Source organism: Herpailurus yagouaroundi, unplaced genomic scaffold, assembly GCF_014898765.1.
Source record: "Herpailurus yagouaroundi ecotype Mexico unplaced genomic scaffold, PumYag 222, whole genome shotgun sequence".
NCBI classification, from domain to species: Eukaryota; Metazoa; Chordata; class Mammalia; order Carnivora; family Felidae; genus Herpailurus; species Herpailurus yagouaroundi.
In genome coordinates this window covers 17,279,718-17,300,262 of record NW_024412453.1, presented here as the reverse complement: position 1 = coordinate 17,300,262, position 20,545 = coordinate 17,279,718, and the positions used below count along the sequence as shown (strand labels likewise).

The 20,545-nt window shown below is 58.8% G+C and overlaps 1 protein-coding gene and 1 long non-coding RNA gene across 2 annotated transcripts; one reads left to right on the top strand and one right to left on the bottom strand.

Moving 5' to 3' along the window:
• Window position 1: 1 nt before the first annotated feature.
• BICDL2 (BICD family like cargo adaptor 2) lies at window positions 2-7,426 on the bottom strand. The gene is made up of 10 exons (XM_040459235.1): window positions 7,362-7,426; window positions 5,757-6,052; window positions 3,258-3,473; window positions 3,018-3,134; window positions 2,795-2,941; window positions 1,747-1,938; window positions 1,494-1,643; window positions 915-1,045; window positions 567-687; window positions 2-481 (listed from the first exon to the last, which is right to left on the bottom strand). The coding sequence occupies exons 2-10, from the start codon at window positions 6,036-6,038 to the stop codon at window positions 320-322; spliced, it is 1,518 nt and encodes a 505-aa protein (XP_040315169.1). The 5' UTR covers window positions 6,039-6,052; window positions 7,362-7,426; the 3' UTR covers window positions 2-319.
• LOC121019641 (uncharacterized) lies at window positions 5,954-9,428 on the top strand. Its single transcript, XR_005785723.1, has 3 exons — window positions 5,954-6,064; window positions 6,990-7,445; window positions 7,572-9,428. It is a non-coding gene; the product is annotated as an uncharacterized LOC121019641 (long non-coding RNA).
• Window positions 9,429-20,545: the final 11,117 nt, after the last annotated feature.

Below are 20,545 nucleotides of genomic sequence, written 5' to 3'. Positions count from 1 at the left end.
GTCAGTGTAATGATTTTTATATATTACTCTGTTTGATCTTGATACATAAATACCCACCCCCATCTCTGCCCTGGAACATGCCAGGCCCAAAGTGTTTAGAAAATATAGACCTGTATAGATACAAGACTCAGCTCTGCCCCACCTGCGCCGCCACCCACCTACCCCCAAAGCTGGCCCCTGCTCCCAGTGTGACTTTGCCCAGCCTCCCTGAGTGGGGAGGCTACCAGCCCCGTCTGGAAGACGATCGGGGCCCTGTTGCTACATTGGCCAGAAGAGGAAAGAGAGCCAGCGGGCACGCGCTGCCCCCTGGGCCCGGCCGTCAGGTCCTTCGGAAGAGGCTGCTCAGGAAGCCGCCGGCGGGCCCAGGGCCCCAGCGCAGGGAGAAGCGCGGCGCGGCGCGGCGCGGGCCACATTCGGTGGCGCTCAGCTCTTCCTGGCGTTGCGAGCGCAGCTGCTGGCCGATGACCACCTGCATGTCGTCCTGCGGGTAGGGCGGCCGGGTGGGAGGAGCCCGTCAGCGAGCCGGCCCCGCCCCGGGCCCCGCGCCTCCAGGCCCCGCCCCTCACCTGCCAGGCCTCCAGCTCTTGCGTCAGCGCCACCTTCTGGCGGATAGTGCGAAACAGCTCCCGGGAGAGTGAGTCCCGCTCCAGAGAGACGCGGCTGAGCTCTAGGGACAGTTCCAGGGCCCTGCAGGCAAGAGAGGCAGTGAGCGGACCCGAGGATACTGGGGCCTCAGCGAGCAGGGGTGGTGGGGCGCTGCTGGACCCGGACTGCGGTGGGGCCGCGAACACCGAAAACAAAGTCGGAGGGCCCCCGGTGGGTGTGGGAATAATTCTATCACGAGTGGGGGTATCGAAGGCCCAGGGTGCCTTGTAGCCCCACTGGGGCTGTGGTGGATGGTGGTAGAGGCTCACTTGTTCACGGCTTCATCTCGATCCGAGAGGGCGCCCCTAAGGGCCTCCTCGGGGTCCTCGTGCGCCCGCAACTCCTTCTGCCTTTGCAGCTCCTCCCGGAGGGATTGCAACTCGGCCCGCTGCAGCGCCATCTGGGGGCAGGGAAGGGTGAAGAGAGACAGGTAGGCCCCTGACCTCCCAGGTCCCGCTCTTCAGCAGCCAGGCGTTCAGGTCTCTGCGCCCTCCCCTGCCTGCTCCACAAACACTCCGGGCAGCGGTGGGCCGTGCTGGAGATGAATCTTCTGAGCCCGCGGGATGGGGCGGAGCGGGGCCGGTTGGGTGGTGTAAGCCCGCAGGAAGGATGCTGAGAGAAGCACTGGGAGGTGGGACTAAGCGGGGGATGCGGTCCAAGAAGTCTTCTTGGAGGGGGTGGCTTACAGGCTGGCTCTTGAAGCCTGAGTGCAAGTTTGTTGGGATGCAGATCAATCCAGGTAGAGGGGGATTCGTGGGTAAAGGCCCAGAGGTGTAGATGGGCAACGGAAAGTGGCCTTGGGAGGGACTCTATATCTAGCGCCATGCTCCCCCCGCCCCCCAACACACCTCATCCTGCAGCCGGGCCACTTCGGCCTCCTTCTCCTCTAGTATCTCCCCTGGGCTCAGGGATGCTCGCTTGTTGGGAGGCTCCAAGCTCTCCTCCTGGGGCGAAGACTGGTGGCTGAGCGCCTCTTGGATCTCAGGGCACAGGGTGTCCTGTTTGCCAAAGGAATCGGTCGGTGAGGTGTCAGACCTCCCGGAAAAAGGAGGGGGGGCAGAGTCTGCATGGAGCGTGGGGGTTAGCGGACCGCGGGCTCACCCGGGCGTCTCGGTGTCCGTCTGCCTTCCGGTCCTGGTCGCTGTCGAGGCTATGGGCAAGTTCCGACTGCAGCGAGGCTCCCGACACGTCGGCGTCCTGCAGACGCGACTCCTCCTCCAGCTCGGACACGCGCCTCTGCAGCCTCCGCAGCGCGCTCAGCGCCTCCCCGGCTTCGGAGCGCGCGCGTTCCAGCTGAGCAGGGACAGAAAGAAGGCGATCACCGAGGCGCGCCCGGAGCCCTCTTCCCGCTGCCGGCCCACAGGGGGCGCCGGTGCGCCACCGAAAGCCAGGCAGCCCCGCGCGTCGGCGCGCTCCAGCTGCTGGATCCGGATCCCACGCCCGGATCGCTGGGCGGCCTTGGACCGCTCAGTTCTCCTCGGCAGGTACCAATTTCCTCGTCTATAAAGCAGGGCGGGGACAGGCGCCCCGGCTTTAAAGTTTCTCGTCACCCTCCCTCCAGCCCCACCTCATCAGGTCACCTCGTAGAGCCCCGCCCCCTCCCCCGACCGGTCTATCTTCTAACTCGTCAGCGCAGGCAACCAACAAAGTTTATTGATCTTTCTCAGCCGCTGCGGTGCTGAGCGCCTCACCCTCAGGGCGGCTCTCTACCATAACCATCCCATCTTACAGACAAGCAAACTGAGGCTGGGCGTCCCACAATAGGAAAAAGGGACCTGGGGCCAAGAGCCTACATTTTTGGATCACAAAGTGTAAACTCCTGAGATCCCAAAGAGCAGGCCACGCTGCCTGTTTTCATTTCCTTTCATCCCTCTCCACTGCCCCAGACCCGGGCCGAGTCCCCACCATCTCTGGCCTCAGTCCCTGCCCTGGCCTCCCAGCTGCCAGGCTCTCCTGCCTTCTAAAAGCGTACCACCCCTGCTCAATACTCTTCCAAGGCTCCCACTTGCCTAGTCTAACGCCCACGCAGTCACTGCCCAGCTTCTGGAGCTCCCGCGGATCCAGCTCTGGGCTCATCTCCCGGGAAGCCCCCGGGCGGTGGCCAGTGCCCCAGCAGGATGGACCCACCCACCCCAGCCCCACTGGTCACCTCCAGGCTATGCTCCCGCCTCTCACGCCGCAGTATCAGCAGCTCCTCGTGGGTTGCCTGTAGCCTGCCCTGGCCCTTGTCCACCTCCTCACGCAGGCCTCGGATCTGGGCCTCCAGGTCCTGCCGGCGGCTCTGCAGCATCTGGTTCTGGGGGAAGACCTCAGCGCTGGAGGGGAGGTGCCCGGCCAGCCCCAGGGAGCCCCCAGCCCCAGCTGGCACTCACCTCCCCCTGCAGACTCTCTAGCCGCGTCCTCAGCTCCGCTCCCGCCAGGACCTGAGACTGGCACTGCCCCCGAAGGCCATCCAGTTCTCTCTGAAGCTCCTGCTCAGTCTGGGAGGCCTGGGGGCAGAAGGGGGGGGGGCTCAGGGGGCCCAGGCCTTAGCCCCAAGCCCAGGGCCCCTACCCCCCTCCCCCAATCCCCCCCTACCCCCGCCTGGGTCCGTGGGCTGGGGGTCCTCCCACCTGGGCCAGCTGCTGGCTCAGCCGGAGGTTCTGCTCCCCGAGTTCGCGGAGGGCCTGCGCACGCTCGCGCCCGCTGTCCTGCTGCTCTGAGCGCTGCTCCCCCAGCTGGGCCCGCAGGGCCTCCACGTCCCCCTCCAGCTCCACCGCCCTGGCTTCCCATTCGGCTCCCCGGGCTGCCAGGCCCCGGCGGAGCTCGTGATTCTCCTGCTGCAGCCGCTGTGGGGGCCGGACGGAGAGTCAGGTGAGGCCCGAGTGGACACAGAGCCAGGGGCGCATCGGAGCGGGGCTGAGCTGAGACAGGTATGGAGGCAAGAGGGAGAGGCAGGCAGGGTGACAACCAGAGCCTGGGCGGAGAGGGGAGGTGGAGAGGTTCCCAGGCCAGGCTGGAGGAGCCGAGCCGGGCCTGGAGTGCAGTGGGGGTCCCGGTGCCCACTCACCTCTGGCTGCTGCCTGGGCTTCTGGACCCGAGGCCGCAGGCGCCGTTTCTGGCGCCTGAGTCTGGCAGAATTTAAGCCCCGGCCCATGGCCTCGCGAACCAATGTCCCAGGGGCCGTGGAGGTTTGGCCTCTGCTCCAACTCCGCTCAGCCCCTCTCCTCCAGCTCCCTCTAATTAACCCTGGCAGGCCCCGCCTGGGCCCCGTGCCTCTGCGTGCCCTTCCCCAAACCTGTCCAACCAGCAGGCGGACACTCTTGGCACACCTGGGTGCCCAGCTTGGGGAGGCAGGCAAACTGGGCGGCCGGCCTCTGGTCCCCACTCTCTATAAACTCTCAAAGCAGGAAGGTGATGCTAACCGTACAGCTGCTACAATTATTAGCAGGTGTCCTGCCTGCCAGGTCCTGTGCGAGCACGTTCCTGGCGCTTCTCATTTAACCAACTAGAGGCAGAATTGTTAATGTGCTGATTTTGTCTTTGAGGAACCTGGGGCTCAGAGAGGTGAAACGCCTTGCCCAAGGACACCCAGCAAATTAGTGAGGCAGGGATTCCAACCCAGGCAGCCAAGCTCTTAGCCAAATGCCACGGGGGCAACATGGCTCTAGGATCGAGTCCCCAGCTTCGGGGTCTGGTTGTCCTGGCTGGTGCCCGGCTCTGCTGCTGCTTTGTGGTCAGACAGTTCCTTCACCTCCCCAAGTTCCGGTCAAGCAGCCATCCGTCCGATATTTGCTGAGCTCCTCCCGTCGTGGGGTCTGGCTGTCTGCGGGGAGTGAGACCACCCAGTTCCCCACCTCCAGCAGCTTAGAGTCTGGAGAGTCACAGGCAAATGGACATGCTCTTGAACTGGGTAATTTCAGAGGGACCGTGAGGGCGCTAAAGGAACCCTGGAGAGGAAGAGTGGAGTAGCCTGGGGGTACAAGTGATGTTTGAACTGAGGCCTAAGGGGCAAGGGGGAAGAGGGCTGCTCCAGGAGCAGCAGGTGCAAAGGCCCCGAGGGAATACGCGCGGGTTACTCAAGAAACCAAAAAGGGGCCCTACGGCAGGAGGGCGGTGCGCCCAGCGAGCTGAGGTCCCGCAGGCCTGCACGTGGGGATTCTCGGGCCCGGGTGAGGACTTTCCGCGTCATCCCAAGTGTGACGGGGAGCTGTCGGGAGATTTGGGGTAAGGACCGAAACGACCCGGTTTGCAACTTGAAGACCCCTCTGGCTGCCCCAGAGTGGAGCATGGAGAATGGGCTCCAGGGGGCAAGAGCGGAAGCTGGGGACGCGTGAGGGGGCGGCCGCGGGTCTGGGGCAGAGCGGATGTTGGCCGCGACCAGCTTGGAGGCTGCAGAGATGTCGGGAGGTGGGCGGATTCAGAATCTAGTTGAGAGGAAAGGTCACCAGGGCATGCACACGCAGGAGGAGAGGGGTCGTGCGCGGCTCACGCTCTGGTCCTGACACGGGAAGCTGGGGTGAGGAGCGCAGGGGTCAAGAGTGCCACTTATGTCGAGATGCCCGTGAGGTGGCCCGGGGAAGAGGGGAGGGGTAGAAGCGCCCCAGGCCGGTCTCGGGGCAGTGGTTGGAGCTTTGTGGATGCCGGGGTCAGTGGCGTCCAGGGCGCTCAGTGGGCCCGGTGTGACACCCCCCCCCCCCCCAAAATTAGACTGTGGCTGAGGACAGCCTGGGCAGAGGGAGGAACTGTCCTGCCTCACAGGGTTAGGTGAGAATGGACCAAGACGACGTATGGAAGGTGCTTAGCCCAGAGCCAGGCCGGGAGGGGCTGCCCCTGAGCTGCTGGAGGGGTCGTGCCGTCCCGCTGAGAAGCCGGACCCCAGATTCAGAGACGGCCAGTGGCTCGCCCGGTATCACACAGCCAAGCAGAGGTCTGAACCCAGATCTTGACATGTTCAGAGCCCACGTCCCTCACCACTGGAGAGCCGGGCCAGGAGCACGGGGCTCAGCACTGAACCATTGTCCCAGAGACAGACCCTTGCCGGGCTTTCCTCCCCCTGCCCGCCTGTCTGCCACCTGCCCACCTGCCTAGAAGCTCCTGCCGTCCACCCCTGCCCCCTGCCGTCGGCTCACTTCCTCACGCTCCGAGTGCTGGGCGCTCAGTGTCTCCAGCTGCCGCTGTAGCTCCTCGTTGCGTTCCAGAAGCATCTTGCCGAGCTCTGCGGCCAGCAGCAAGTCCTTCTCCTTCTGCTGCAGCTGCAAAGCCAGGTCCTCGGGCTCCTCGGGCCCTGGGCCCCCTCCCAGGAATGAGTCCCGCCGCTCCAGCACAAAGGGGAAGAAGCCTTCGTCGCCACTGGGGGAGGCGCCCCCCGAGAGCAGCCCCGACGGGAAGCTTGGCCCTTCCGGGGAGCTCATGGTGCCTTCGGCATCTGTGGGCACAGGTCAGTGGGCACAGGTGGCTCAGTGGGCACAGGTGGCTGCAGGACGATCTACTCTGCAGCCCGATGGTGCCTGCCCCCTGCAGGTCAAGATCTGGCCTCTCAATCCCGCAGCCGGGGCCTCCCTGGGCCATGAAGGGTTAATGATCTGTGTCTTGGCCACCCAGCTCCGTTACTGTCCCCAGGGTAAACTGAGGCAGGGAGCACAAGGAAGTGAACTGCAGACGTCCTCTGCCCCCAGGTGGCCTTGCCCCCGTGCTCCGGGACCGCAGGTCACCCAGAGTTACTGCCCTCCTCTTCCCAGACCTTAGCTGTTCTGTCTCCCGGCCCCTCACCCGCAGGGAACCTCCTCCCAGAAACCAAGTTCTCAGAGACTCAGGACTCAAGGCTGAGTCCAGCCCCTTCCCCTCCCAAGAATACAGGGCCCTTGGGAATTTACGGCTCCTGACCACTTTGCCCCAAGAAATCCAGCCTCCTCCTCTTCTAGAAGCCCCAGGTCCTCAGCAGCTTGGGGCTCAGATGCCCTCCCCAGCCCCCAGCCCTCCCACGAGGTAGCCCAGGCCTCGTTCTCCTATCTTCTCGAGATCCATGGTGTCTCGAGTCCCCATGCCCAGACCCGGTGCCCATTGTAGAGTGTTGGCGCGGCTTCCCAGGGCGCGGGGGTCAGGCCGGGGGCAGGGCAAGGTAACAGGTTGTGCCGGCGGACGGAGGCCCTGCCGCTCCAGGTTTCTGTTTACTTCCCGGCCCGCCCCTGGGGATGGGAGCCTGGTGGCGCTCTCCTAGGGCGGCCCAGGGCCGGCGGTTCAGGGGCTCTATGCGAAGGCACACCAGGCTTGCCTGGCACCCTCCCCACCTCCAGCCCGGGGGGCCCCACTCCCCACACACACACACACAAGCACCCCGCCCCTTCCTCTTCTCTCCTCTCCAGGTGTCCAAGCCCAGCCCTACCGCGGAACCCAGTAGTCGCCGTCGTCCCAGCGCAGCGACGACCGGGGACCGGGAGTCTCCGTGACGAGGCCCCTGTGGGCGCGACCCCGCTCTGGAGACCCGGGAGCGTCCCTCCTCCTCCCGCCTCCGCGCATCGAGCTGCTGTCTAGCACGTCGGCCCGGGCGTGTGGGCCGCCCCCCCCCCCCCGCTCCTCGACACCCCGGCCCGAGACGGCCACCTTCCCCCCTTGCCGGCGCCCCCCGCTTGCCGACCCCAGGACTCGGCACCCGCCACCCCCGGCGCCCGTTCGTCCTGGCCCTGTCCTGCCCGAAACTCGAAGGGCGCCCGTGTCCGGCGCCCCTAGGCTCCTACCCGCCGACTCCGGGCTCCCTCCGAGGTCCCCGCGGTCCCCGATCCCCTCTTCCGGAGGCGGCGCCAGGTGCCAGGCCCGCACAGGTGAGGGGGCGGTGCCGCGGGCGGGCCTGGGGCGCCCCCTGGTGGCGGGAATGGCCGGGCGGGGCTGAAGGGGAGTCGCCCCCACCGAGGTAGGTCTGAGGCACCGACCTATCTCGGCCCTGGCAGAAACGACAGGCCCCATTAGTGGAGCACCTGCTGTATGCAGACCCCACGCTGAGCATGGGCGTCCGCTCCTTTCCCCTGACAAACCGCCCTGTGGGATAGGGAATCGCTAAGAATGACAACAGCAAGGACACATCTGACCTACCGAGCACTCTGCTAAGTAAGCTCTTTTATAGGCACAGCTTGCTTACTTTTATGACACCCTAACGAGGCACGAACTCCCATTAGCCCTCTTTTACAGACGAGGAAACTGAGGCTGAGGGATGCTGTAGCTTGCTTGGGTTCACACCGACAGAACTTGAATGTGAACCACAGAAGTGTGACTTCAGGGCGGGTGCTCCTGCCCTGGTTCCCGTGGGGCTGGGAACCTGGGGCTCTCCCTTTCGAGGTTGCACGAGACTCGACCCCACGCTCCAGGCCAGGGCCAGAGGCCTCGGTATGGACACCAGGAGGATCCAGGGCCGGGCCCAGCCCAGTGCAGCCCGGACATGTGGGGGACGCCCCGGCCACGGCCTCGTGTCCGGTCACGAGCCTCCTCAGGTGTCCGGGGCTCCCTGCGCCGCTGTGGCGGAGGCTCCGGGCCTGGGGAGCGGGGACACGCCGGGCGCTGGAAGAGCAGTGGGCTGGGAACTGCTCAACAGCAGGCTTTCTGGGGAAACAGAAAGCCCCAGATGGTTGCACGTGGCACTTTCTGGGGTAGAAGCGCTCCCTCCGTGGCTGATGTCCCGCTACCGACGTGACATTGTTGAATGTGAAGTTGGGCCGAGATGTGCATTATTGGCGTTTATCAGCTGGTCCCAGCTGCGTCCCACGCCCCTCTGGCTGGCGGCCAGGACTCCTGGGTCCTGGGGACCGGATCCTAAAGAAATCAGAGGAAGGTGGCTTCTGGGAAAACGGGGGCAAGGACTCGTGGGAGGCGTGGCCTAGAGGCTGGGACTCCCGAGTCCCAGATTTGGCTTCAGGCCAAATCCCAGATTGGCCACATTTTAGCTGTGCGCACCTGTGTCGTATAGCTGATGAACCTCTGCTGCCCTCGCCTTTCCCATCTGTAAAACGGGGGAGATAAGAGTTCCTAGCTTATGGGGAGGCTTAAATAAGGGTCAAGCGCCAGCACTTCATCCTGCTAGGGGCCCTCTGAGTGGCCGTAGCCGGGCCGTAGAAGTGACTCACCACACACGTTCCAGTGTTTTCCTCCTCACGGCCACCCTGACGTTATATCCTTCGCACGCCAGAAGCCAGCTCAGGGAGGCCCAGTGGTCTGCCCGTGCAACTTGACATCATCAGACTTTTAAATTTCTGCCAGTCGGGGGGCACCTGGTCACTCTTGGGACGTTTGCAGGAGCCCCCTGCTTCCTCTGGACCCACGAATTCTGGCCTCCAGCTGTCCTGATGGGCCAGAGGGCTGACTTCACAGGCCACCCGCTGCCCTCGCCCAGCCTCCCTGCTGATTCCAGCAGGAAAATGGATAGCAGGGACAGAGGGGCCCCAGGGACGCCCTAGCCGGGCTGGGATGTAACCAGTTAAGGGAGGGAAAGACAACCCAGCCCTCAAACAAGCCAGTTTCCTGGAGCCTCCGGGCTCACTCTCACCCTAGAACTTTCTCCCCACCTTCCCAACAGCAGGTGGGCCCCTACAGCGCCCAATCCTGGCTCCAGGGTCCCCTCGCAGAGCTGTGGGCGGTCCACGCTGGCGTCCAGAGGCCCGAAGAATGCCCCCTGCCATAGCGGTAACCCCGTGGGAACGCCGCGGATCCAGACCAAGGTGCCTCCGGGCTTTTACGACATATACAAAGCCTGTGAACAGTAAGTGGTATTGTTTGGAGCATTTTAAACCTCTGTGTAAAATACTGCACACTCAATATGTTCTTCCGCAGCTTGCTTTTTCCGTTTAACCCAATGTTCCCAAGTTTCTTCCCCTCTTAAAAAACAAAAACAAAAAACTCAGGTTCCTTGAAGTAGGAAGTAGGTAAGCTGCTGTAACAAATTACTGCCAACTGCGTGGTTTAAACAACAAAATTGGGGCGCCTGGGTGACGCAGTCGGTTGAGCGTCCGACTTCAGCCAGGTCACGATCTCGCGGTCCGCGAGTTCGAGCCCCGCGTCGGGCTCTGGGCTGACGGCTCGGAGCCTGGAGCCTGTTTCCGATTCTGTGTCTCCCTCTCTCTCTGCCCCTCCCCCGTTCATGCTCTGTCTCTCTCTGTCCCAAAAATAAATAAACGTTGAAAAAAAATTTTTTTAATAGAACAACAACAACAAAATTTAGTGTCTCCTGGTTCTGGGGGCCAGAAGTCTCAAATCAAAGTGGGGAAAGGGTGGGTTCCCTGCCTGGGCTCAGAGGACGAAATCTATTCTGGGCCTGTCTATTTGGAAACTGTTTCCGAATAGTGGCACATTCCCCGCGTCTGGAAATTAGGACCTGGACACCTGTTGTCTGGAGACACAATACAAGCCTCCGCAAGGAATAATGTTTACATCATGAAATTCACCCAGGTTAAGTGTTTCATTTGATGAGCCTAAGAAGTTTTTTTCCTGAATGTTTATTTCGAGAGAGAGAGTGACCGAGCGTGAGTGGGGAAGGGGCAGAGAGCGAGAGGGAGACAGGGTCCCTAGGGGGCTCCAGGCTGGCAGCAGAGAGCCCAACGCGGGCTGAAACTCACAAACCGGGAGATCACGACCTGACCTGCCATCAGATGCTTAACGGACGGAACCACCCAGGCGTCCCTCATGTGATGAGTTTTTAACAAGTATATGTGGTGCTGTAACTTCTGCCACGGTCCTGGGACAGAGCACTGGCTGAATCCCCAGGGCGCCCCAAGCCCTCGTGCAGTCCCTCTCCCACACCTGGCCCCCGGCAGCCACGGACGCCCTTTGTGTCACTATCATCTTGTCGTTTCCAGAATGCTCTCCACGTGGAATCACGTACAGTGCGTGGTCTCTTGCGCCTGGCTTCTCTGACCTCGCATAATGCTTCTGAGACTCATCCAGGCTGTATGCATCCGCAGAATCGACTCACAATTTTCAAACCGAAGCAAAGTTGCAGGGATAATGCAATGAATGCGCTCCTTGTAGGCTCACAATTGTGAACATTTGCCACGTGCGCTTCCTCTCTCACTTACACAAGGCTTGCCCAGCACACATTTTGCTAAACCACTGGCGACCTCGGTTAGGTTTGCATCTCCTGAGGACGCAGACATTCGCCTCCGTAACACGGACCGTTATCACCAGTGACGAATTGAACAGTGATAAAACAGATTAAGGAATCTTGCCCAATATACGGCTCATGTTCGAATGTTCCCAGGAATGCCCCGGTTAGATGATGTGTTTTCTTTGATCCAGGATGAAATCAAGGATCACATATGGCATTTAGCTGTCTTTTCTCAGGTGTCCTTTAATCTAAAGTAGCCCGCTTGTTGGGGGCGCCTGGCTAGCCCAGTGGGTAGAGCCTGTGACTCTTTTTTTTCTCCAAAAAATTTAAATTCCAGTTAGTTAACGTATAGTGTATGGCAAGTGCCCTCCTTAATCCCCCTCCCCCAGTTAGCCCATCCCCCTGAGCACGCGATTCTTGATCTTGGAATTGTGAGTTTGAGCCCCACGATGACAGTAGAGATTAGTTACAAATAAAAAAAAAAAATCTAAAAAAAAAAAAAAAAAAACCCACAAAACTCCAGGCAGCTGTTTTCCAGAATGTTTATGAGATTTATCCCTGATGATGCGTTTGGATTTAGTTTGTTAACAGCTGTATGGTATTTCATCCAATGTTTATGCCCGTATTTATTTCTCTCCCATCAGTGAAGGACTTCGTCTCTTGGCGTTTTTTCCGTGTTATAAACAACCTGCTAATGCACATCCTTGTACACAGACCTCCGTGGACACGTGGGTGGGGGTCTCCTGAGTACACAGTGGCCGGGGCTGGGGTCATCAGAAGGCTTCTTCGTTCCCATATCTGGCGCCCGGGCCGGATGGCTGGACCCCCGGATCCACCCTCTGCCTGTCACCCTCTGCCTGTGTTTCTGTCGCCCTCTGCCTGTGTTTCAGCCGCGCTCTGCCTGCGGCCTGCGTGGATGTCCTCACAGTATGGCTCTCTCAGACTTCAACACGGCAGCTGGCTTCCCCGACACCAGGTTCCCAGAGGCCTGGGCGGAAGCTGCAAGCCTTCTTAAGACTCAGCCTTGAAGGTTGGTGGAGGACCATTGCTTCTACTGTAGAGTTTTTTTATGTGAAGATTGGATCCCATGATGAATTTCACCTGGCTCTCACCTGGCTGCAACTTGACATCATCAAACTTTTAAATTTCTGCCAGTCGGGGGGCCCCTGGGGGGCTCAGTCAGTTGGGCGTCCCCCTTCGGCTCGGGTTGTGATCTCGCGAGTTCGTGAATTCGAGCCCCGCGTCGGGGGGGGGCCTGGAGCCTGCCTCGGATTCTGTGGCTCCTCTCTCTGCTCCTCCCCCACTCGCACTCTGTCTCTCAAAAATGAATAAACGTTACAAAAAATTAAATTTCTACCAATCTGATGGCAAAGACGGTGTGAAATATATATACCCCCAGTCGCTGGCACAAAACTCCTAAAACCCTTGTTTTATTTTATTTATTTAAAAATTTTAATGCTTATTTGCTTTTGAGAGACACAGAGAGAGAGATAGAGACAGAGCGTGAGCAGGAGAGGGGCAGAGAGAGAGAGAGAAAGAGACACAGACTCCGAAGCAGGCTCCTGGCTCTGAGCTGTCAGCACAGAGGCCGACGCGGGGCTTGAACTCACGGACCGCGAGATCACGACTTGAGCAGAAGTCGGACTCCTAACTGACTGAGCCCCCCAGGCGCCCCCTAAAACTGTTGTAAATAAAGGCGCTAGGGCTTGCGGTTTTCATAACAGCTGGTGTGGGTGAAGTGGGATTTGCTAGAACAGCCCTGAGTCAGAAACATGGTTTGGGAAGAGCCAGGGAGAATGGGCGGGGGCGAGAAGCCTCTGATTCCGGGGGGGCCAGGAGCTCCCTCGAGGTGTGGAGCTGGGTGCCCTCAGTTCCTCGAGGTAACAGTTACAGATGGGAGTTAGGGACTCCGAGAGCGGCTTCACTGGCTGCAGAAGGAAATGCGACCTAGTGAGAAAAAGGCGAAATATTCAATCCCTTGATTATCTGTAACAGTTAAAACGCAGGGGGCGCCGGGGTGGCTCAGTCGGTTGAGTGACTCTTGATTTTTGGCTCAGGTCATGAGCTCAGGGTCGCAGAATCGAGCCCCGTGTGGGGCTCTGTGCTGGGCCAGGAGCCTGCTTGGGATTCGCTCTCTCCCTCTCCCTCCCCCTCTGCCGCCCTCCTCCTCCTCTCTCTCTCTCTCTCTCAAAAATAAAAAATAAAAACTTTAAAAAAATACTTAAGGTGCAGATAAAAGAGAATGCTGGGTCACACCTTGCTGCTAGACCAGGCTTGGATTTGGATGAGTCCAAGCTTTGGCCAGCAGCCTAAAAGCCCCCTCCCCAAGGGAGAAGTTATAAGGTGACCACAGAAGGTACCTCTCAGACCTCTGCTCACCGAGGAGGCCGGTCATCAACGTTGGGGACAGACAAAACCAGGTCATCAGCGTTGGAGACAGACAAAACCAAGAAGCCACTGAAATCCGGGACCGCAGCGTGAAGGCGTTGTTTCAGTTTTTAGATCACTATCGTCAGCTTCCTGGGGAGCCTCACCGGCACGGATTTGGCGGGTGACTAATGTGGGGGCTGGGGCTGGGGCCAGGGCGCGGAGGAACACGTTTGGGTGGAGTCGGGACCCACGGCTCAGGTGGCCCCACACGATCCCTCAGGAGTAACCCACGGGAGGTTACCCCTGCAGGAAGAGCCAGCCTGGCACACGGGATGGGAGCCCCTGTGAGCAAAGAAAAAGCCCCTGTAGGGTCCAGGTACCCCAAGAAGGAGGGCCGTCTGTTGCCCCTATAAATGCCAAGCGCAGCACCCCGGGTGAAGCAGCCTGTGTGTGTGTGTGTGTGTGACCCGTGGCACCCGCTCCAGGACGCCTGGACGTTCACCGGCTGATACACTCGTGCCCCGGGTCACAGTAAATGCTGTGGGTAAAGGACGCCCTTTTGCGTGGGGACCCCCATGTAGCCTCCTGCTGCAAAACCGGAGGGCAGTTTGGGAAGTCTTACTGCGTTTGCTGTCCTGGCTTCCTCTCGGTGTTGACCATTCTTCAGTGGCATTAACAACCGGCCCCAACACCATCCTCCCCAGAACCTTCTCATCTCAAACCGAGCCTCTGTGCCCGTTACACATTGACTCCGCACTTCCTGTGCCTCGGCCCCTGGCATCCACCATCCGCTTTCTGTCTCTGCGGTTTCGACGACACCGAGCGCCTCCCAGAAGTAGAATCTGAGAGCGTTTCTCTGCCATTAGGTCCTTTTCGGGCACGCTTTCTGTTGATTTATATCTTTTTTTCCTTTGAGTGGGCCATACTTCCCTTTGCCTTGTATGCCTTGTGACTCATTTATTTATTTTTTAGGCAATCTCTATGCCCGGTGCCCAGCATGGGGCTTGGCCTCACGACCCTGAGATCAAGCGTGTCGCGTTCTACCGACTGAACAGCCAGCCGGCCTTGGGATCTTTCATGGGACACTAGACATTTGAGTCTAATAATGGCCTAGCTCTGGAAACCAGATTCTCCCTTCCGCTTTATTATTGTGTCTGTTGATTGTTCTTTTGTTTTTGTGAATGCTGTGGGCGGTCTCTGTGGGTCTCTGTGCAGGAGCAGCTTTTGGCGCTTTTTTATCCATTCATCCATCGATGGACATTTGGGCTCTTTCCATACTTTGGCTCTTGTCGATAGCGCTGCTATCAACATTGGGGTGCATGTGTCCCTTCGAAACAGCACACCTGTATCCCTTGGATCAATGCCTAGTAGTGCCATTGCTGGGTCGTAGGGTAGTTCTATTTTTTTTGAGGAACCTCCATACTGTTTTCCAGCGTGGCTGCACCCGCTTGCATTCCCTCCAACAATGCAAAAGAGATCCTCTGTCTCCGCACCCTCGCCACCATCTGTTGTCGCCTGAGTCGTTGACGTTAGCCATTCTGACAGGTGTGAGGTGCTATCTCATTGTGGTTTTGATTTGTCTTTCCCTGATGATGAGCGATGTCGAGCATTTTTTCATGTGTCGGTTGGCCATCTGGATGTCTTCTTCGGAGAAGTGTCCGTTCATGCTTTTTTTCCTCATCTCTTCATTGGATTATCTGGTTTTTGGGTCTCTATCTGGTTTGATAGAGACTATTTTTTTTTTTTTAATTTGGAAGTTTATAATACAGGATTGTTGACTATATTCCTGCCCTGGGCTTTAGAACTTCGGGATTTACGTATGTACTGCTTGCAAAGTTGTGGCCTTAAAAAACATCTCCCCCGTTCCTTTGCAGCCCAGCCCCTGGTAACCAACATTCTACTCTATTCTCGGTTTCTATTATATGCGGTTGTTTTCTAGTCTTTAGTGTCTGGCTCCTGCAAAAACGGGAAAGTGAAAAATGAAGAGGGGATAGGAGAACCCGCCCTTCGAATCCCCTGGACGTCACCTCAGCCAGAGAGACGGGGAGATGTGCCACAGTGGGGGGGGAGGGGCGGGGACAGCAGTGGCCGCCCACTTCTTTGCGCCCCTGTGATGAGATTCCTGATTCTTGGAGGGCAGGGTCATTACCGCCCCCACCTGGTTCGGGCAAGCTGCTGCGAGGCTTGCTACTGTGCTAAGAGCTGAACTTGGTGGTGGTTTACTTTCCAGAACCTCTCCTGCAAGTCCTAGGTCTCCAACAGGATTTTGGAATTCCAAAACAGTTCCTTTGGACGGATTCTATCAGCGCCCTTGTGGGGAGACCATTCCCAGTGCTTCCTACTCCACCGTCTTTCCAGAATCTTACCTGATCCAAGGCCTTTGAATGATCAGGGCTGGAGAAGACAAGTTCCCTGGACTCCTTGACCGAGGAGCCCCACGCACCGCGGGACCAAAGCCCATCGGTGAAGCCCTGAGTTGGGCCACAGTCAGGCGGAAGGTAGAAATGTAAGCGTGGGCCAGATTGTGGACCCTGGGACATGTGGGCAGGCGTGATGGAAAGAGGCTGTGTCTCCTTTGCCTAATGTTTCATGCAAATGGATGTTATGTCACACTGGGAAACATTCCCCCTGCTTAGTGTTGCGAGACCAAAACCTGTGGGTGAAGTCGTGAATGGAGGTTGACGGGAACGTAAGGGCGGACGGAATGAGGGCCAAAGCAAGAGAATGGGCCTGTTGGGAAGGGCGTCGTGGGAGGTGGTTGATCTCTTTTATCAGATCGTATTCTGGGGACGGGGACGGACACTGTGTCTGACGAGGGGATGTTTCCTCTACCTAATAATGCAAAGCAGAAGCCATCGAGGCGTGTGGGAACACAGAGCCAGCGCAGTGTGGAGGGGACGCGGGAGCGCGGGTGGGGACAAATTCTAGGCGCTACGCAAAAGCCTGTGAGCGCCTCCCCCACCCCAGCGACGACCCCTGGGGCTTTGGCCTGGAGAACTTCCATACGAGGGGCCCCTACTACCTTGCTCCCCGACATCAGTCGAAGCCACCCCGGGGAGGGAAGGACTCACAACGATCTGTCACGCCCGTGTTGTCCTGGCAAACGTCCGAGAAACACTCGAATGGGGATGCAGTGCCCAGAAGGGTGCCAGGGTTAAACAAGAGTGGGTTACACAGACCCCCTGCTGCCTGGGAAACGCGAGGGGACAGCTCTGAGCACGGAGCCTCTTTCCCGAGGCTGACTCCCGAAGAGCCTCGGGAGATGCTGGGTGCTGTTGTCTCTTGCTCGGTCCCCGTCGACCGCTCTCCACTGGCCAACAAGGGCCGCTTGCTCCGCGGATGGCACTTCCAAAGCGAACGGACGACATCCTGTTTGGAAGGCCGCCGCTCCGATCAAAGAAGGTCCAAACAAATCAGTTCCGTGGGCTGAACTGCGAGCCGTTTCTCCAGCTGTGAAGGAAGCCTTGAACAGTGGCCCTTCTGTTTTGGTTTCTACTGACGCATAGGCAGGAGGGCAGCGGAAGCCCGACCCACGCGGGGGCCCCGTCCTGGGGAAACCCCTGCGGGAGTCGAGGGGTGCATTAAACAAACTGGGACATGCTGGTGCCCGTCAGAAGAGCCGCCTTCCAGGTGGGGAAGGTGACCGCGGTCAACAAGCGGTGACCCCCGTGCGCTCACTGAAAGTGGCCGCCAGGGGCCACGAAACGGGCCGAGTCCGCACACCGTCCTCTTGTGGCCTCGAAGGCCCCAAATGCCGGTGGGAGCCGTTCTGTCTGGCAGCAAGAGGCCGAGGGTACGGATGGCCGGGTGGCAGACTCCCGGTGGGAAGGTCCCCTGCATGCATACCAGAGTCACACCACTGCTGGGAATCCTGGAGGCTACAGATGGGTCCTGCCGGGAAGGCACTGTGACTCTGGACCGGGCTCTGCTGACCCAGTGCCGGATGCAAACGCTCAGAGGGCTCAGGAGAGAGACGGGTGCACAGCCAAGTGTCGTTTCTGCAGACCAAGGATCGCCGTTTACAGCCCATGATGTCCAACAAGGGGCAGAGAGCTATCCTCCTCCGAGACTAGTCTGATAGAGACTTGGAACGGGCGATGAAAACATTGGTTGTCTAAAACAGGGGGCTCTAGGGACACCCGGGCAGCTCAGCCCGTGAACGCGTCCGACTTCCGCTCAGGCCATGATCACACAGTTCTGGAGTTCGAGGCCCGCCTCGGGCTCTGCTGTCGGCACAGAGCCCCCTTCGGATCCTCTGTCCCCCTCTCTCTGTCCTCTCTGCCCCTCCCCCGCTTGTGAGGTCTCTCTCAAAAAGAAATAAACATTAAAGAAATAAAACAAAAGGGGGAGATATAAAGGCTGGAAGGGGCGGCTCACACACACCATGGGTAAAGGAGTGTCCTCTCTGGGTAGATTTCTCTGGTTTTCTCCTGGACCTGGGGAGGGGGTGGGGAAGGTGCTAGTGTCCCCACAGCACGTCACCTGCTGTTTTGTTTCTCCCTGGTGCAGCCGTCATAAGACCAGGTGCCTAAAACAGCAAGGGCTCCTAAACAAGAAACTGCAATTGTGTTTCACACTCGGTGTTGGAATTCCGAGGGGCCTGACAGCAGGATGCGCCTGTACCCCATCTGACGACAGTAAAGGCAGGCGCACTGCCTGTGCTAACACGAGCCCCCCGGTTCTGCACCTGTGTCACCTTGCTCACCCTACGGGGATGGCGGCGGACCCAGGGGAAGCACTTGCCAGGCCAGTACTGCTGCCTGCAGTGTAGACCAGCCTGATGTTCCTTCCAAAGGCGGAAGCGATTGGGTCTAAATGGAGAAAAGGAACACTAGCAGCCACGGGCAAAGTCATGAACACAGGAGTTAGGTCCTAAGGGAAACCTAGGATCACATGAAGGCCTCAAAAGAGCTTCAGAGCAAGATGATGTTGTCTCTTGGCTCGATCCCGCCAGACGCCAAGTGTTTGCTGAGATCACTCCAGCTTTTGCGCCCTGACAAGTGACAAAATCGAATGGAAGGCCTGCAAACCTCAGCGGCCTCACCATGAGACGTTTTCATGCGATACAATGATCGACCGGGATGATTATTAATGACTTCCTGGGACATTAGTAATGTGCCAGTTCCTGGGCTGTATTATCATTTTGCTGCAAGGGACCCCGTGGCCAGAGACCAGGGGGTGGGTGTGAAGTAACAGAAGAAAATCACATATTTTGGAGGCGGTCCCTGGGTCCCGGCACAGAGCTCCTAAATCCCTTGGAATTCCCTGGGTGATAGGAGTTACTTTTGTTCCTTATTTAAAAAAAATTTAATGTTTATTTATTTACTTTTGATAGAGCACAGGTCGGAGAAGGACAGAGAGAGAGAGAGAGAGAGAGAGAGAGAGAGAGAGAGAGAAACCGAATCCAAAGCAGGCTCCAGGCTCTGAGATGTCAGTGCAGAGCCTGATGCGGGGGTCAAACTCACAAACGGAGAGATTGTGACCTGAGCAGAAGTCAGACAGTTAACCTACTGAGCCACCCACACACCCCAGGAATGCCTTTCATTCTAATAAGGAGACTCTTGGTGAGCCCCCTTGGTAGCTCCTAGACAGGCTAAAAGACCAACCCAGGATTAGAAGCTTGGAAATTTCAACCCCATCCCCCATCATCCAGGAGTGGGAGAGGGACTGGAGACTGAGTTATAAATTGATCGTGCCCGTGTGAAAAATCTCCATGAAACTCCCCAAAGTATGGGCTTTGGAGCACTTCCGGGTTGGTAACGTCTCCAGGCTGGGAGGGTGGGACCCCCCAGCTCCAGAGAGCCAGAAGCTCCAGCGCTCAGGACCCTCCCAGACCTCACGTGATGTACGTATCACTTCATGGCTCTTTATCTGTCTCCTTTGTCTTATTTTTTACTATGTAATAAACTGGTAAGCTTGTTTCTCTGAGTTCTGTGAGCTGTTCTAGCAAATAGTTGAATTGGGGTGGAGAGGGGCTCATGGGAACCTACAATTCGTAGCCAAGGTGGCAGAAATTGTGGGTAACCTGGGGACCTGCTATTTATGGCTAGCAACCGAAGTGGGGTGGGGGGAGTCTAGAGGGACTGAGCCCTTACCCTGTGGGGTCTGGGATAACTCCAGGGAGTGTCAGAATTGAACTGAGGGGCGTCTGGGTGGCCCGGTCGGTTAAGCGTCTGACTCTTAGTTTCAGCTGAGGTCGTGATCTCAGGCTTCGGTTCAGCTGGTGACTTGAGGCCGGAGTTGAGTCGGGCTCTGCGCTGACAGTGGGGAGCCTGCTTGGTATTCTATCTCTCCTTCTCTCTCTGCTCCTCCCCTGCTCACATGTCTTGTGTCTTTCAAACTAAATAAATAAACTTTAAAAAATTGAGTTGAAAGGCAGTACACTCAGCTCGTGTGCCAAATAACTGCTTGACGTGGGGAAAAACCCCACACACATCTGGTGTCAGAATTGTTGCTGGGGCGCCTGGGGGGCTCTGTGGGTTGAGCATCCAAATTCAGCTCAGGTCGTGATCTCACGGTTTGTGGGTTCGAGCCCCACATCAGGCTCTGTGCTGACAGCTCAGAGCCTGGAGCCTGCTTCGGATTCTGTGTCTCCCCCTCTCTCTGCCCCTCCCCCATTTGCACTCTGTCTCTCTTTGTCTCTCAAAAATAAATAAACATTTAAAAAAGAAGTGTTGTGAGTGCTGCAGTTTGAGAGTAAAGGAGAAGCTCGGGAGGAGGAGTGCAGGGTCTTGTGGGATTTGCCATGGACCGCATGTCCAGTCCTAATCCCCAGGACCTCAGACGGTGACAGTTTTTAGAGGCAGGGACTTTACCCGGGCGACGAAGGTAAAGGGAGGCCGTCAGGGTGGCTCCTGTCCTCACAGAGGAGATGTGGGCACACAGAGGCAGCGGGGCTGCGCGGGCACAGAGGGCTCGCCAGAGCCACCTTTGCAAGCCCAGGAGAGGGACGGAGACGGCAGGAGGAAGCCACCTGGCCGCCACCTGGGTCTCGGCCCTCCAGCCTCCGGAACTGTGTGGACAAATACATGTCCGCTGTCTCCGGCACCCGGTGTGTGGTGTTTGATGAGCGCAGCCGGGATCTCACTGTTTGAGTTTGCGTCTCCAGCTCGCTAATCCTGCTCATTATTTATTTTGTCTAAAACACGTGGGGCCCGGTCGCTGCACGGCTCCAGAGACAGAGCCTTGGCCCTCGCGCGCCCCTCGCCCATTTCTCCCTGGGCTTCCCCGGGAAGGGGTGAGGCGTGGCCCTGCGGGTCCCCGAGCCTCTGCGGGATCCGCCCCTCCCCCCCGCCCCCTCCCGGGTCCTAGGCACCCGAGCCTCCGCAAGGGCCCCGGGATCCTAAACGTCTGGCACTGCGGCGAGGGGGGCGCGGCCCGCGGACGCCGAGACCCCCGCGGCCGGGGTGCCGGGGGGCCCAGCGCCCCCGGGCGCCCGCGGAGCAGGGGCGCGTCTCAGCCCCC